Source organism: Otolemur garnettii, unplaced genomic scaffold (genome assembly GCF_000181295.1).
Source record: "Otolemur garnettii isolate 467f Iridium unplaced genomic scaffold, OtoGar3 scaffold00002, whole genome shotgun sequence".
Classification (NCBI taxonomy): Eukaryota; Metazoa; Chordata; class Mammalia; order Primates; family Galagidae; genus Otolemur; species Otolemur garnettii.
This window is the reverse complement of record NW_003852397.1, coordinates 4074385-4092484: the sequence shown is the minus strand read 5'-3', so window position 1 is coordinate 4092484 and position 18100 is coordinate 4074385. Positions and strand designations below refer to the sequence as shown.

The 18100-nt window shown below is 41.8% G+C and overlaps 1 protein-coding gene across 1 annotated transcript in view; it reads right to left on the bottom strand.

Annotated features, from left to right (window-relative positions):
• SOBP (sine oculis binding protein homolog) overlaps nt 1–18100 on the bottom strand; it is a 147317-nt gene that overhangs the window by 88344 nt on the left and 40873 nt on the right. The window contains 1 exon segment of the mRNA XM_023513267.1: nt 17793–17944. Coding sequence (XP_023369035.1) covers nt 17793–17944 — 152 coding nt within the window.

Here is an 18100-nt window from a genome sequence, read left to right as displayed (position 1 = left end):
GGCACAGACAAATGTACCCAAATATGCACTCTTGTGCTTCTCTGTAGCCTTTCACTCCCCAAACTAGTCCTGCATCCTGGCCCAAGCCAAGAATGTGGGTCAAACTGTCCCTGGCCCTGCTGGCAACTGGCCCTGGAAGGGGGCTAAGTGATAGAAGAATTGTTCCAGCCTTAGGACCCAAGACCAAAATGGAAGCCACCAATTTCCTTCCTGTCCCTTCTGGCCTTCCAAGTGTGGTGAGGAGGGTCCCCACAGACATCCCAGGGTGAGTGAGCCCCATCTCTCCGTCTCCTGCCATGCACAGCTGGGACCACAGCTACCACCAGCCAGGCCCCTGGATGTCCCCGGAGAGTTCAGGTGATGAGGCTGGCTGTAAGAATCACCCTGATCCTGATACAAATTTCATTCAATATGCCACCCATCTCCCTGCATACAGAGGGAGAAAGAACGTGAGGTCTACATCACCTTTAGTAGCCCTGACCAAGCAATTAGCCAAATATGTAGGCCCTGGACAAGTCAAACATCTCCTTGTCCAGAGCTGAATTACACGCTCAAAAAAATTACATTTAACTCACACTAAATGCCAATGGCTGCATTCAAAATGTAAAGAAAGTGAGCAAAAGGGTATGAATGAGGAGGGGAGTTGTACTTGTGGGAAAAGAGAAATGTTAATTTAAGCTCTACCTCTGTCTACTTTGAGGGACTTTAATTTTCTTCTCTCATCACATTTAATGCAAAATAACACCCACTACAGCTGTGTGCCACCACGCCTGGGTAATTTTTTTATTTTCTATAGAGATGGGGGTCTTGCTATGTTGCCCAGGCTGGTTTCAAACTCCTGGACTTGAGTGAATCCTCCTGTCTCAGCCTCCTGAATTGCTGGGATTACAGGCATGAGCCACTGCCCCTGGCCAGAATCATTCACTCTTTAAGATAAGTTTGAATGAGCTAGAATTTGAGGAACCAATATTCTCTTCTACTTATTAAACAATTCAGTATAAAACAGTTGAAAATGATGTCATGCATACGAGGTTTTCTTTGTAGGCCTACAACAGGCCATAAGATTGGGGATTCTTTTTTTTTTTTTTAAATCAGTATTGATTTGATGCCAGGTTTAAGTTCCATTCAATTTACAGCATTTGGTGTCGGCTGCCTTCACATCTGATGCACAAACTCCTCATACTCTCAATGGTACCACTTTAACCAAAAGTAAGAATTCATCAAACTATATCAGGGGCCAGGTATGGATGTCTACCTTCTCTCTCTTCCATTCACCTAAAGTGGTCTAAATCACCCTTCCCTGGAGCATGCCTCATCATCTGTGCAGTGCAGTACAAAGGGAGAAATGCTTTCCCAACCCAGAAACTCATCAGCTTGAACCCCAAAGCATGACATCTGAATACCTAATTGCAAGAGCAGAAGCAGCTCACAACTGCTCCGTATCCACCATCATTAACAACCTGCCTGCCTTTCCAGGGCTGCCTCCATGGATTAATATATGCACCACATATTAAACCATCTGCTGCGGAGACTGACCGAGTCTTTCTTCGTGGTGGCCAACTACAAAGGTTACCCCTTAGCATTAAGAGGCGGAGTACACTTTGATTACATTTGTCTTTACCAATTCCTTAGTTTTATTATTGGTCTTTTCTCCTCAGCAGTATACCATTCCAGCCTGGAATATAATGAAAATGCATTTAATCCTCTATGTCAACTCTTTTAAAATTCAGCATTAGCCTTTTATAAAAATCAGGTTAAAGATTATCAGCATATTGTTTGGCATAACTTTGCCCACTTAAAAAAAATTGCCTTTAATGTAGTCAAGCATTTAGAAGTTAATTTTTCCCCTCCAAACAGGCTACATAATGAGCCCCCTACCAACTGGACCAAGCCCTCCTCTCTGGAGATGCTGGGAGTCAGCCCATATCAGGGAGCATGAGGATTAAAACGTTTTGTTCCCTTGTGCTAGCTGACAGCTGAGTGTACGAAATTGCAGCTGATACTAGATTACCTCATTACATTTTTATTTATATATTTGTAAAGCACATTACCTAATTATATGTATGTATTTGTAAAGATTGGGGGGAAGGGTAATCCTCTGTGGTTTTTCAAATGAAAGCAACTTAGACAAAGTAACAAACACCCCTCCTTCCTGCCACTAATTTCCAAATAAGCCATCAGTATCTTAAGCGATATCACTCCTAACGTAAACCCCTGGGATGGTGTGCTATTAATTTTTCTGTACTCTGAGGAATATCATCCACTCCTTACCCAGGTTCTTAATCCACAGTTGGGCTTTATTTCTTGTCTTCAGTTGTTTATTTTCCCCAAGGGTCTCTTCAGAGAGAGTCTGCTAAACTCTAAGTGAATTACTTGGATTTCTGAAAATCCAAACAACTTACCTTACATTTTGCAAGGCTATATTTGGTCAATTTTATTTCGGTTTATATTGAATGCTAACTCAAGATACAAGTACTGGTGCTTTATTTTTGTTTTATTCTTTCTCTTTTCGCAGAGGAGGCTTCTCAAGCAACAACCCCGCAAACTCTGTCTTGTTCTCTTATTCTTAAGAGTCTGAGTGTTCTCAAAATTAACTAAAGCCAGCCAGGTGAGGTGACTCATGCCTGTAATCCTAGCCCTCCAGGAGGCTGAGGCAGGTGGATCACCTGAGCTCAGAAGTTTGAGACCAGCCTGAGCAAGAACAAGACCCTATCTTATTAAAAATAGAAAAATAGCCTTGGCGTTGTGGCAGGTGCCTGCAGTCCCAGCTACCTGGGAAGCTGAGGCAAGAGGATCTCTTGAGCCAAAGAGCTTGAGGTTGCTGTGAGCTACAATGGCAAGGCACTCTACCTTGGGTGACAGAGTGAGACTGTCTCAAAAAAAATTTTTGTTTAAACTGAAGCTCACTGATCTCACACGCACAAGAAAGCACTTGCATCTATACAACTAAGAGTCCCCTCCAACGAGGCAGGAAGCACTCCCACTCCAATGATTTCCGAGTTCTCAAGTATGCTGACTATTTTTAATATTACTATCAGCAACATCATACTTCATTTCCTTCCCATGCTTTGGATCCTCTGATTTGTGGCACTTAAGCTTCTCAAATTTGCTTCAGCTGATTTTCCTTGACGATTCAGATCACCAATTAAGTTGCACCAAATCCCTATGAAAACTCCTCCACACCAAAGACGGATCCAGGAGCAGGAAGCCACTCCCAGCTCTCCATACACCGCTTCTTTCTCTTCTACGGCCTTCTAATGTCCTTAGAGCACAGCCCCTGACATCCAGTGGACAATTCGTATGTAACTGTGCCTTTACTATCTTCAGTTGCTGTCTGAAATGTCAGCTGTCTGCCCTCTCATTTCTCATTGGTCTTTAACATGTCTTCCCAATTTCCTAAGACAGATTTTTCACTTTTCTAAAGGATGCCTTTTTAGTACTAATAAAACTTTCATACTTGTCTGCTTAATCACGCCAGCTTTACTGTCCCCTTTTTACTTTTTGTTTTTGGCTCAGAGGTATATGAACCATCTGTGCCTCTAAAACAGTTTGCTTAAATAGCCTCCAGGCAGATTTTATGGTTTTTAAGTTTTTTGCTTTAACCTTCAGCCTGCTGTTAGCCATTTTCATCACAGTTTTAAAATCAGCCTCTTTTGGAAATGGCTGTCATTATGTGTCGTTCTCAGGAGCTACTGGACCTGGAGAGGGAGTCACTGACTCCAGCTGAACTGGTCACCCTGGAGCTCACAGTCACCTGAGGCAGGTACAGATGTGGTTAGCGGTGATAAGGGTCCTCTCGTCCCGTTAGCATCCTGAAGAGCGATGTGGACACCTGTCATTTAGAATCTCCGTGTCCACAGCCCCCAGTGAAGGGCCAGGAAGATAAAATCTGAATTACTTACCTGCTTGTTTGTCACTATGTTTCCACAGAGCTGTCATCATGATCCTCGCACTAACATTAGATAGGCTGAAACAATACCAAAAAAGGGAGGAGAATCCCTTCCTTCCCTCCACACCGTTGTGCCATGAGAATCACCCTCTGTTATGGTGCCAGCAGAGACACTGTTCTGTTTCCATTTTAGCTTGGGGACCTGAGTATCAATAACCATTTTTCTGTTCTAGAATTTATCATTACCCAAACTTCCTGTCTGTCTTTGCATTAATGTTAATACAGCCCCGTGGAGTTCTCTCTGCAGATAACAAAGCTACATCTCTTCTCCACATGCAGGGTGGTGATGGGATGAACACCTGCCCTTTCTGTGCCTCTTTACATCAAAAAGTCTTATTCCATGGCCAGGGGCAGTGGCTCATGCCAGTAATCCTAGCGCTCTGAGAGGCTAAAGCTGGTGGATACCTGAGCTCAGGAGTTCCAGAACAGCCTGAGCAAGAATGAGACCCCATCCCTACAAAAATAGAAAAACTAGCCAGGCATGTGGCACATGCCTGTAGTCCCAGCTGCTCGGGAGGCTGAGGGAAGAGGCACTCTTAAGCCCAGGAGTTTGAGGCTGCCGTAAGATATGATGATGCCACAGTACTCCACTCCACAGATATGCTGATGCCACAGCAACAGAGTGAGACTCTGCTTCAAAAAAATTTTAAAGGTAGTACAATCACAATCTGAAAAAAAAAGTCTTATTCCATTTATTTTTCAACCATATGCATCAGACAGTAATTACACTATTCTCCTCTCTCAAATAGGTATATTTTTACCCAATCCTTTATCTGTTGCCATTATTATTTTTTCTAATATAGTTGATAATTAGAAACACTTAAGCTCTGACAGTTATCATTACTGTTCTTGATACTATTATTAGGTATTTACAAAATCCTTCTACTTACAGGAGTTGCAAACTGTCGATACACTCTCTGATATGATTTAGCATTAATGTGCTAACCGTATAGTCCATGAATCTGAGTGAAAAGTGAAATTAGAAGAGGCAAAGGCCAGCAGGCAAGCAATGAATGAAATGAATAAATGAATTAATTAATTCACAAACAAATAGACAAAAGGAGTTATCATTCCAGGGACTATTTCATTTGTTCAATCATCTTCTTGTTTGCAGGCAAAGCTCCATTCCTTTGCAAAGAACTTGAAATTAGCCAAGAAGGAGCAAATCAATGCTAGAATTAGAAATCACACGGCTGTGTCTTTCAGCACAATAAGCTCTTCCTCTTTCTCTACTCAACACTTCTTCATGCTTCAGATTCAGTTCCAGCACCACTTAACACAGGGAGACTTTCAGATCTTCTGTTCTAATCCCCCTGTTAGAGGCTCTCACAGCACTGTGCCCACACCCTCATAACACTTATCACCGTGGCAATTTCACATTGATACTATTATTTAAATAAGTAAACGTCCATCCCCCTCCTGGACAATAAACTTCATGAGGACAGAGACCAGACTTTTGTGGCCACTATAACTCCAATGACTAGCACAGTGCCTGGCACATGGTAGCTGCTTGCCAAATATTTGTTGAATGAATAGATAGATTATTTAGTAACTGTGAAAGTTGTTACCCTCAAGACCTCCACTCCGTTGGCCACCTGCGAGTGATGCATTCAGACTCAGACTAAGTCACAATTCTTATGAACACTCCCCTTTTCCTTCCTTTTAGCCAACACAGTTTACGGCCACAAAGAAAGTAGCTTTGAGGAGGGACTTTACCTAACAAATGCAATCAGTGTAACCTGGTTTCTTGTACCCTCAATGAATCCCCAACAATAAAAAAAAAAAAAGTGTGAAACCCTATCATAGTAAATGAAAAAAAAAAAGAAGAAAGAAAGTAGCTTTGATGTGTGGGCAGGCTAACTCTTGATGGATAACACCAGCCTCATCCCAGCCACATCTGGTCCAAAACATCTGCCTCCCCACACCTCATGGCACAACGGTGTGGAAGGAGGGAAGGGATTCTCCTCCCTTTTTTTGTATTCTTTGTTTCCCCTCCTCCATTTCACATCCAATGGTGAAACTCTACCCTGGGCTACACAGGGGGAACTGTACCGTCGTTCCTCTTCATGGGGACATATATAGCTAACCACAATCCCTTTGCTTCAGTTCTGTGCAAGCTCGTGTACTAGAGTTCAAAAGAGCAGAAAGAAGGAGTGAGCACAGCAGTCCTGGAACGAAAGCCAATAACCAGGTTTCTGGAAACAGCTGGTCCTCAGTAGAAGCGGTAGTTCATCTAAGGACCCTCTGATGAACGCTAACCACATTTTTCTCTTTCAGTCCACACTCAGATTCCAGATTACTTCTTCCACATGTCAAGAGTAAATAGGCACAACACGTTCATTGTGTAAAGAATTCAACCACATGAAATAAGCTCATCAGATCACCTCTCTTCCTCTCTATTGGACATTTGCTGGCACCTACTGCCAGCCACCACTCCGATCCCCTCCCTCTTTCAACAGTCCAGACTTTCATTCTGTAGCCACTTTCCCTGTGCAGAGTTAGAGGAAAAGGAACTCAACTCCAGCATCAGAGGGAAGCCCTGACTGGCGTCAGAGCATTCCAGTGCTCTCTGGTCACTGTTCCCCATCACATGTGAGCATGTAATGTAAGCCTAGACGTGAGTATAAATTCCAAGACTCTTTTTTTTTTTGACAGAACCCTCATTCTTGTGCATGTGAACAAGGACACACATAGCCCTGATTGCTGCTACAGCCTTCCCATGACCTATGGGGAGCTGGCCCTGGAATATGGTGAAAACCCTGTACAGAGGAATGGGGATGGGAAGAAATGAGACCATGGTAAGTCTACTGTGCTGCAGAACCAACCTACCCCAAAGTACACCTGGTGTAGGGCTTTAAAGCTCCATCAGATAACAGACGCCTTTATTGTTGAAACCAGTTTGAGTTGGGTCTTCTGTTACTTATATTAAAATTCCTGATTTATCCTATAAGTAATCAACCAACTATGATTATTCTTAAAATAAAATAGACTCTAGAATAATTCCTTTACCCAAAGATGGTCCCATCTAAGTTACCATCTCCTTAGCATCAGACTGCCCCTAAAGGGTACACCTCGAGAAGGCATGTGGGTGCTTGAGAAGGCATGCGGTTTCCCAGCTCAAGAGTTGGGTTCTGAGGCCCTAACAGCCCCACTGGGTTTGAGATAAGCCCCATCTGGCCTATAGAAAGAAAATCGCTGTGTCAGAACGTTTAACCAACAGCATCCCAACTTGGTTCCTTTCCTCCCACACCCCTCCCCAAACACACACACACACACACAAATAAAAAACAAAACTAAATTGGTTCAACACACTTTTGCTACTGGGAAATGTTTCATAACTACTAATGAATAATTCAGTGAATAAGATATTTTAAGTTTTCTATTGCCAGACACACCCAACGTTGATGGGAATGCTATTTCGTTTCTTACTCTCCAACTCCCCTTTGCACACAGGATCCTAGATGTATTATTTCCCTGACAGAGGTCCAATCACGGTGAAAAGCAGATTGTATCGCCCACCCTGCCCAGTAGCGTCCTTTAGCTGCTGATACACTCAGAAGGAAAACCAATGCTACCACCTGTTCAACCTCCACACGCTCTCACCACCTGGACCCCCCAACTCCAGACACTCAGTCCTTGCTGCGGGTCCAAACTGCCAAGCCTGCTCCTGCCCCAGAACCTCCATGTCTCACTTACTTTCCATCCTCTCTGGGACTTGCTGCTACGGGCTCCTCACACAACTCGCTCCATCACTTCCTCCTGTCCGCACTCCCACATCACCTCCTCAAAAATAACTTCCGTGATTATTAGATATAATATGCCCTCACTATCCATCCCCACATTCTGTTTTCTCTTCATAGCCCTTATCCTATATTACATATAGATTTTTTAAATGTGTGTATTATCTATCTTCCCTGCTAGAATGTAAGTCTTTTAAGACAAACTTTTTCTCTTGTTCAGTAGCGTACCCAGGCTGGGTGCGGTGGCCCATCCCTGTAATCCCAGCACTCTGGGAGGCTGAGGTGGGTGGATTGCTTGAGCTCAGGAGCTCCAGACCAGCCTGAGCAAGAGTGAGACCCCACCTCTACTAAAAATAGAAAAACTAGCCAGGCGTTATGGTGGGTGCCTATAGTCCCAGCTACTTGGGAGGCTGAGACAAGAGAACCACTCAAGCCCAAGAGTTTGAGGTTGCTGTTAGCTATGATGCCATGGCATTCTATCAAGGACAACAAAGTGAGACTCGGTCTCAAAAAAAAAAAAAAAGAAAAATAGTGTACCCACCAAACCTAAAACATGCCCAATACATTATAGGGGCTCAATATAGCTTTTGATTTTATTTTTAAAAGAATGAATGGATAAATAAAAAACAAACCTTTTGGGGTTTTTAAAAGCTTGGCTAAAAAACAAACAAAAAGCTATAGGGAGGCATTTATTTGCTATTGGACAAATCCCCCTTTTTTGTTGGTATTAACAATTTAGACTGTTCCAACTTATGAAACATACAGTGCTACAGATGATCAAAGAAAGGGCCAGGGCCTTGGAGGATCCTTCTTATAACAAAGAGTCAGATGTGCAGCCACAGACCTGCTCACCATATTTTAAATAACATGAAATCATTCTGCCAAAAGAGATTACAATATTCAGGGTGTCCCAAAGGTTGCCATAAGTAGGAAAAATTAACAACTTATATTTTATATTTTTAATGTTTTTTATATTTATATCAACACATAGAGCAGCGGTTCTCAACCTGTGGGTTGTGAACTCTTTTTAAAAATGAAAATACAGATGGAGACTTTACGTCCTTCATGTTCACATGGATGGAGCTGGAAAATGTTCTTCTGAGCAAAGTATCACAAGAATGGAAGAAAAAGTATCCAATGTACACACCCCTATTATGAAACTAATTTATACCTTTTATATGTAAGCTACAACCTAATAACAGCCTAAGAATATGGGAAGGGTGAGGGAGAGGGGAGGGGGAAATGGGTGGAGGGAGGGGGATTGGAGGGATCACTTCTGAGGTTTAGCTTACAAGGGTACAAGTGAATCTTTCTAAGAGCAGAATGTGAACGTTTTAAAATAATAACTAAGAAAATGACACGAAGGCTATGTTAACCAGTTTGATGGAAGTGTTTTGGATTGTGTGTGAAAACCCCACACTGTACCCCAGAAGTGCATTAATGTGCATAGTTACCATTCAATTAAAAAAAAATGAAAATACATGGTGGCATTAGGGAGGTTGAGAACCACTGACATAGAGAAATATTTTGTAAAATTTTGTATTGAATATTTTGTAAATAAAAGTACATTTAGCTATGATTTCCCATTTGCCCCATGTATGTATGGTGACCTTTGGGACACCCTGTATAACAGCATTTCACTTTCTGCATCCATATAGAAATCCCCACTTTATCATGGAATGTTTGGCAAAAGGCAGTCAAAAAGACTAGCGGTCATAATACCTCAACATTCCTATAACCCACAACCCCCCCAAATGCAATTATTGGGGTAGGATCCAGCTTCTAATGCTAATTAGCTACAAGAAAGTTAAACGTTAAGAAAGTTTAAGATTGCCAGGCGCGGTGGCTCATGCCTATAATCCTAGCCATCTGGGAGGCCGAATCAGGTGGATTGCTTGAGCTCAGGAGTTTGAGACCAGTCTGAACAACAGTGAGACCCCATCTCTAAAAATAGCCAGCCTTGTAGCGGGTGCCTATAGTCCCAGCTACAGGGGAGGCTGAGGCAAGAGGATCGCTTGAGCCCAAGAGACTCAGGTTACTGTGAGCTATGATGACACAGCACTCTACCAAGGGTGACAAAATGAGACTCTGTCTCAGAAAAAAAAAAATTTTAAGATTGGATACAAAATCTTAGATTTATGTCGTAAGTTCTACCAGTTCTATGGAAAAATAATCATTTCAAAGCCAAGGCAATTGTTTTTCCACAATCAAAAATGGTTAAACACTTTTAAATACATTTCAACGTATTCATGAAAGAATTCTCCTTCATTCCTCCAAAGCTCTCTCATAAATCACTATAGTGTTTCCAAAGCACATCTGGAAGTAGAAAATTCATATCTACTAACTATATTTTCCCCTATTCGAAGATGAATTAGACAGAAAATACATTAATGTCTGAATTTATAATAGGAATGGTTAACCCTTAACCAGAGCAAACTAATGAGGAATATTTCACCACGGAAGGATTAATCAGGGCTCTCCAACACCATGCAGTTTGACATTTTGAGGGCTTAATCATGAATGGATTTTATTGCCCTTTTCATCACGGGAATGACTTACAAGATACTAGATGTTAAAAACAAATATAATTCTTGCATTTAATCTTGTCATTTGTAAAGAAATGTTATTTTAGATAATATTTGGTAGCTTAAAAATAGCCCTCAAAGAAGCAACACTACTAACATTACGTTATCTCTGGGCCAAATTCAGCTCTCAACATCAAGCAAATATCAACACAGAGTGAGCCTCAGAGTCTGAATCTGACTAACCCTCTGGTAGCAACGAGACGACACAAATTCTGGGAGGTTGTGATTACTGGAGATTGACTTTCATTGATTATCTCTGTCTTTGTTAAAGACTACAGGAGTTTCATTTAACTAGAGTGCTCAGTAAATCGCAGCAGAGCCCAAGCATCTTTATGGATTCATTAAACCATTGATCTGCCTTCGAGTGCTTGTAGTAGTGCCCCGCTCTGGCCCACAGCCTGTGTTTACAGAGAATGCACCAGCCTGATGCTTGTAACCTCCGAAGGCAGTCTGTCAGTAGCCATTAGATTCCACTGTGTGCATAAGCCACCCCAAGAGTGGATTGTAATACAGGGAATTTCCCATTTCCAGTCTGAACTGCTGGAGCAGAAATTAAGAAGCCATCTGCAGCAAGATTTTCTTTATTCCGTCCTAATCTGTGATAACACAAACAAAAAGCAAAGAGCCCAAGGAACAAAGAGTTACACACGGCCCGCCCAGTTCACATGTATGCTTGTGTGTACAAAAGCTAACCAGAGGTACTGAAAGGGTGGGAAAGTAAAAATCACCACAGGAATGCCTATAGCTTGGCTCTCCCATTTATGGCTCTCTTGAGTATACTAGGTTTTGTGACCAGATATTGCAAACATGAATAAGAGAAATTCTGGATTAAATCTATCCTTAAAATATCTTGAGGCAACTACCTGCCCTCTTAGGCATGCACTTAGATATTTAACAAAACATCTGAATTAACAGAATATAACTACGATCCCAGGAAAATGCATAATCATTCTCTCTTGGTTTTTCTGGACAGATCACCAAGTACTCTTAGACCCTTCTCCCTCCTCTGCTTTTTATTAATATGGTCTCGTGACATCTTCCTTTTTAAGCCAGGCACAAAGAGGAACTCTGTGCTGAAGGCAGCTTATGATGGGAAAGCACATCAAAATGACCCATGAGATAATGCCTTAAATGCTCATTCTTCAGATAAAGCTGAGCACTGTTAGTGGCAAGGTGAGAAACTTGGCGAGACAAGTGACTGGATCGATAAGGGGAATGTACGTTCCAAATAAACAGATCCCTTCCTGATCATTTGTTTCGCTGAACTGCCCACTGCCCAAACAGACAGTTGGACTATGAACTCCACACACGCACATTCATCACTCCCCGGCAGCAGTCACCAGAACACAATGTGGCTGATGCAATCTGACGCTGTGGTTAATGTTAAAAGGGAGCATGCCTTCTAGATGGATTGGATAATTACCGGCAGTTCAGATGAGAAAAACTTGATTTAAGGGAATAGCATTAGCTATCACCAGAAGGATGGCCAGAGATTTACTGTGTCTGAAAATTAACATGTGTCAATAGCCCTGGGTATTGATCCCTAGGCGACTGGATTCAGATTTGTGAAAAATCCCCCTCTCTTCCTTCAGCTCTCTGAAAAGAAATGGTGAAGGGCTTGAAGCCATTTAGAGTTCTGATCATCTCTTCGCATTTAATCTAAGCTATCTAATGTTATTCAGAAATCAGCATCCATTCTGGGTAATGGGTTAGAATTTTTCTGTTTCCTCCGCAACCTCCCGAAATGCAGCCCATTAAAAACTACAAGTGTTTGCTATACCTTCCTTTCAGTATAAACCCACTAGGTCTATTCCTGTTTGTGTTCCAGATATCCCTGAGACCAGTGTTTCTCAAGTGGTTTTCAAGTGTTTTGGTAAACCTGAAGATTGTGTGCCTCCCCCATCCCAAGCTTCTGATCGCTTTCTAGGGCTTTGTGCCCCATCCCACCTGCAGAACCTTTGCCCTGGAATGGTTGCTGACTTTCCCTGAGGGTCTGGGTGTTCCTTGAAACTGACCTATGCCTGTTCTGGCTCATCCCAAACGTATGTCCACAGGCTTCCATTTTCCCCTTTCTCTGCTTTTGCTTCTTACATGCTCACATTTGTGGTTGCTCATCAAGATTCTATTCCATCTTTCAAAATACAGAGAATAAGAAAACAGTGGGGTTTGTTGTTTTTTCCCCTGGCGCTTCCTGAGGACACCCCAGTTTGCTGTGACCAAAAGGGAACTAAGCTGCTGGCCTGCAGACAAAAGCCCTGGGAGGAGGAGGCCACCCGACAAGCCAGGTATCCAGCAGGCTTACAGCACAGCACCAAGGGACCCTGCAGAACCACAATAATCATCCTGCAGGCCAGGGTGCAGGTGGGCAGATCCAAGAGACTCACTGGTGCCTGACAAAAACTAGGAGAATCCACAGGAAAAATCCTGGGGCTCTCTGGGCGCATTTACTTGTGGACCAAGGATACTCGCAAGCAAATGGCAAGAGGAAGTCTGTGGCCTGAGCTTCAGGTGGTAAAAGGACATACATTGCCAGTGATTTTTAATATCCTTCTTCAAATCTTCATGAATGACAGCCATTTTGCAAATTAAATCTTGCAAGTGTTTAAAGGAAAAAGAGTAGACAGGTTAATGACTAGCTTAACAGGGCAATTGTTACACATTTCTGCTGTACTATCAAGTTCTGTAATTAAGTCTGAAATCAAGAAATCCTTCCCAGGATATATTTAAGTTTAATAAAAAGACAAACAGTCTATGTCTAAATAAAATATAACTCCGAATAACATGATGTTAAATGCTAATCAGAGGTGGGTTCGTCCAAAAGAAATCTCTTCTAAGAAGAGATTGCTGCATATCCAGGGATATAACTTGACAGTAAAAGAAATGCTTATTATACAGTATGTGTATTCCCCTTCTGGAATATTTATGTTATTTTTATAATGATTGCTGGGAAACCTTAATGGCGTCATTTGCAAATGCTGTTTCCACCAATATAATGTTTTCTTTTTAATGCATCTTATCCTTATTAGTAATCCATGTTGATTTCTTCTCACTGTGACCTGCTGGGAAACGGTAACAGTATAATATTGAAGAAGTAGTTCCATCTGTTCTTGTTTTAAATTATGGAAAAACTAGAACAAGGAAGCAAAACTTCGGTGCTCTTAGGAATTTGTGTTTATTCCTAAATTATCAATGCTGCTAATCCATAAGGAACACTATAAACTTGAGATCCAAACAAGAAAAATAAACAGGCTCAGCACCTATACCCGGTGGCAAGGGCACCAGCCACATACACTGGAACTGGAGAGTTCAAGTCCAGCCCAGACCTACCAAACAACAATAGGAACTACAACCAAGAAATAGCTGGGGGTTGTGGCAGGCACCTGTAGTCCCAGCTACTTGGGAGGCTGAGGCAAGAGAATCACTTAAGCCCAAGAGTTTGAGGTTGCTGTGAGCAAACGCTACAGCACTCTACCAGAGGTGACAGCTTGAGACTCTGTCTCAAAAAAAAGAAGAAAGAAAAGAAAAGAAAAATGAACAATCACTCTTTATATTGTCTGCCTTGGCCACTTGTCTTTCATTTTTATGTCCTGCTCAATATTTGGATATTAATTTAGACAACAGGATATTTCCCACGCAAAAGGAAAAAGATCAAACTCAGGCTATTTTAGAAATGACTACTATTTGTGGTGTTGTTTGTTACACTCCTTTTCAGAGAAAGAACGGTTACAAGGTATTATTCCTTTAGAAAAGAGTATTTTTAAGTGTCTATTATTTTGCAAAGTAAAATACTGGTATTGGGAAGTTGAACTAAATGTACAACAGTGCAAAACCACTAAGGAGTCTACAACTTTCCAACTCCTGGGTGAATCACCAGGCTAGAAATGTTCTCAAGTCCAATAGGGGGCCGGGAAAAGTGTGAGCCATTAGCAGGCCGAAAAGTCTCTGGGGCATCAACCAATGAGACTGATATCCCATTATTCATCCAATACCCACTAACTACATAAGTATTTTTCTTACCCCCTGTTTCAAAAACTTTTGAGCCAACAATTGAGCCTTTTAGAATAAGAGTTCTACAAAATGTATTATGAATTAACACTATACACTTCTTAGAGCCAACATCCTGAAATGTGTAAACTAGTAGATTCCTTAAGTGAATACAGCTGTGATTCATGGTGCTCTCCCAGCAACGTTTAACAGAAACATTTTAGGGCTTATACATTTGTAGCAATCCAAATAACTCTTCAAATAAAACTTTAAATTCAGTTAAGACATATAACCTAGGCTTGGCGCCCATAGCACAGTGGTTACGGCACCAGCCACTTACACCAAGGGTGGCAAGTTCGAACCTGACCCAGGCCAGCTAAACAACAATGACAACTGCAACAAAAATAACTGGGCACTGTGGCAGGCACCTCTAGTCCCAGCTACTTGGGAGGCTGAGGCAAGAGAATCGCTTAAGCCCAAGAGTTGGAGGTTGCTGTGAGCTGTGATGCCATAGCACTCTACCAAGGGGCAACATAATAAAGACTCTGTCTCAAAAAAAAAAAAAATGCTATCAAGGGTTAACTTAGCTTCAGTCCCTCCCACCTTATTGCATAGTGACAGAGTTTGGATATATGTGACATTTTCACCACCGCCCCCTTCCCCTTAAGCAGACAGACCCAAAGAGAAATGAATGTTTGAAAAGCAAACAAAATTTGAAAAGCCCATTTTCAGGGGGCCATCACTTTGAGAATGGGTCTATTTTTGTCCTTATTTTTAGCAGCAAATCAATTCCTGCCTCTATACCGAAGCGTTTGTGAAGAGGAAAGCGCAGGACCACAGGCACAGCTGTCCAATTTACATTCACAAATGCAGGTGTTGCTCAGACACAAAACAGAGGTCAGCTGAATACTGCTCCTAATTAGCTACCTTTTCTACTAGGATTTTTCTTTGTAAAGTTATGCATGCAATTTGAGTTCAACTCAGAGACCATTTTTAGATCTCAGCATGCCATCCAGCAAGAAGCGGGCTGTCATTATAAAGGATAATTTACAGCATAGTTAATTTTATGTTTTTTTTTTTAAAAATCTACCCTATCTACCTAAGGCAGAATTCTGTTCTGTACACACACATTATCCACTCTGTTCTTCCATCTACTTCTCAATATTATAAAGTGTAGAATTTAGCCAGAAAAATCTGTTACGTAAAAACAGGGGAGAATTTTGCCCCTTTTTCCGTAAGATTAAGGAAGTCCACAATTTTAATAAAGAGGACTAAAAACTTTGTTAACTGACACAAGAAGAGAAGTGGCTATTTACCGTTATCTTTGGTGGGGAACACGCAGGGGCTTATTACAGAATAGCGGTTCTTAGAAATAGCAGGATGGAGACTGGTATCTAATACAATCCATTAGGAAACCCAAGCCCCAAATGAAATGACCACAAAATCCTATCAGTTAACAGAAATGCAGCAGCTGTACATGTTTCTTGTAATGTAATATAATATTGTTACAGAGATAACACTCTTAAAAAAAAAAGAATCCAGCAGGTGATGTTACCAGTTTATTTTTTTCTATTTGAAAAAAGCAAGAAGGTATAGCATGGCAGAGCTTTGGGATATGTAAATAAGGGGGAAGATTGCAGAGAAAAAAGGTATTGTATGCACACTAACAGACTACCGAGATCAGCTGGCAGTCCCTGGCTAACCACCAAACCACTGCAACTTCAAGGTTCTACAAGATGTTCAAAGACCTAACCCCAATAACTCCTGGTGGTCCTCCTCCCACTTCTGATTTTACCTACTGTAAATACTCCAAATACTAACTCTTATCTTGGCTCCCGGTTATCTGTTTTTCAAAAATATATGCTATGGAAGTTTAAATCCAGTTTGAACTTAAACTTTATAATGATATCAAGGATACCATAATCTGGACTGTTTCTCCAAATGGGATCCGGTGCCTTTCTTCAAAGGCTTACTACAAAGTAAAATCGGTTTGCAAAGTGTAACAAGTGTCATTTGGATTGTGACAAATCCATCTTGCTTGGTTTTATTCACTACAGGCAGCCCATCAACATTCGGGCCCATAACCCCTCCGAATTATAGAAAGACAAAAAGCTCTGTTCTATAGCCATCTTCCAGGATGGAATGCAAAGTATTTTGTTGTGGTAAGTAGGGCTTTGAAGAAGAAAGCACTGGGCCCACTCCTGGGATTGTTACCCCAGTGCTCAGCATTCAAAATGGGAGCCCCAGGGTCTCAGAGATCATTTTAATCCCCCTATATTAAAACAAAACGTGTCTCCCATGCGTCATTCTTCCCACCCTCCTCCCCAGCCTCACAGGCCCCTCCCAAGGGAAAGTGAACTCCACCACTAACCGTCCCAAAAGAATTCCAAATAATTTCCTTACTTGCCTCTCTGTTCCAGTGAAGATTATGAGACTAATTCTTAGAGACTGCTACTAAAATTCCACCCTGCTGAATTCTGCAGCCTAATTCTTCGGCATTATGTTTTTTGGCAGAATGAATGTGACCCAAATTTGCAGGAGACAGTTTGCTGCAACAGTGCTTCCTCCAATGCAGTGAGCCCATGATTACATTTCAGAATGGTAAATATCAAACGTTTTAAAAAATAATAATTGTTTGCTTCGAGAGCAAACAGACTTGATCTTATATTATAGAAATGGAAATGCCTAGCAAAATGTAGATGATTTTATAAATTAAGGAAGCTTTACAGATCAATGGAAAATAATCAAGGACCAGTCATTTACCTCAATACTTGGTGGCTACAAGCCGTTCTTTAAGGATTAAGATAGTAACTGTGTGTGTCTGTGTGTGTGTGATTGTAAAAACATCATGCATTCTATTTCCCATCAACGATGGCTAATACTCTTGTAAAAGGACATTTTCAGACCTGGGATGTCTTTTTAAAAAAAAATTTATAAGGCTGTTCCTGTGTTTACCCACCATGCTTCTCACAAATGCTTGGCTGTGTGAGCAATGTTGGTTCACGTATCCATCATTTCACTTTTTCTCAATATCAATCAACTTGAACACAAGTGTCAAGAGAGACTTGACATTTTTCTTGCCTAGAATTTGTGGGTCAGATTTTGGAAAGAGCAAAATAGCAATGTTCCCACTGGGAACCAGGTTTAAACTGAGAGGACTAAAGCTTTCTGGCCATGCCTCTGCGGCTAGTTTCTCGGCTTTTGTAAGAAATCTCTACCGCTCATCTTTCATGCTCTAGTCTGTGTGCGCTCCTGCTGCAAAGACACTGTCAGTGAGAATACCAGCTGCGATCACAGTGTCCTCAGCAGATTCATTCAGCCTCTCAGAATTCTAACGCCAAGCCAAGAGAAACACATGAGAAGGGGATTCCTTATTCCAAAAGGTTAAGCATGGCAGAGAAAGGGAACGGACAAAACAGAAAGAATAAAATTATAATGGAAAAAGGTGCACAGCGTTTTGCGCTAGAAGCTGGGAGGCGCGTGCGCGGTGGGCCGGCGAGGCCTGCGCGGCCACCTCTGTCCCCGAGCTCTTACCTTGTTTCTCTTGAAGTAGGCTCGCCGGCAGGCCGCAAAGCACTTCTCGCTGCAGAAGCTTTTCACCTCGCTTCCCATACTCAGGGAATAGCGCTTGATTCCCACTTTCTGGCACCAGGCACACATTATTTGTACATTTGACACATCATCTTCTATAATAAAAGTATAAGAAAAATGTTCATATCAGAAGCAAACATCCCTTCAAACTTAGACACACCCTGAACCCGACAGAGCTACTGGAGGCTGAGTTTAGTTTCTGGGCCTCACCCTGTTCTGACTGAGTAGGATAGCCAGCGCTGGGAGGGGAA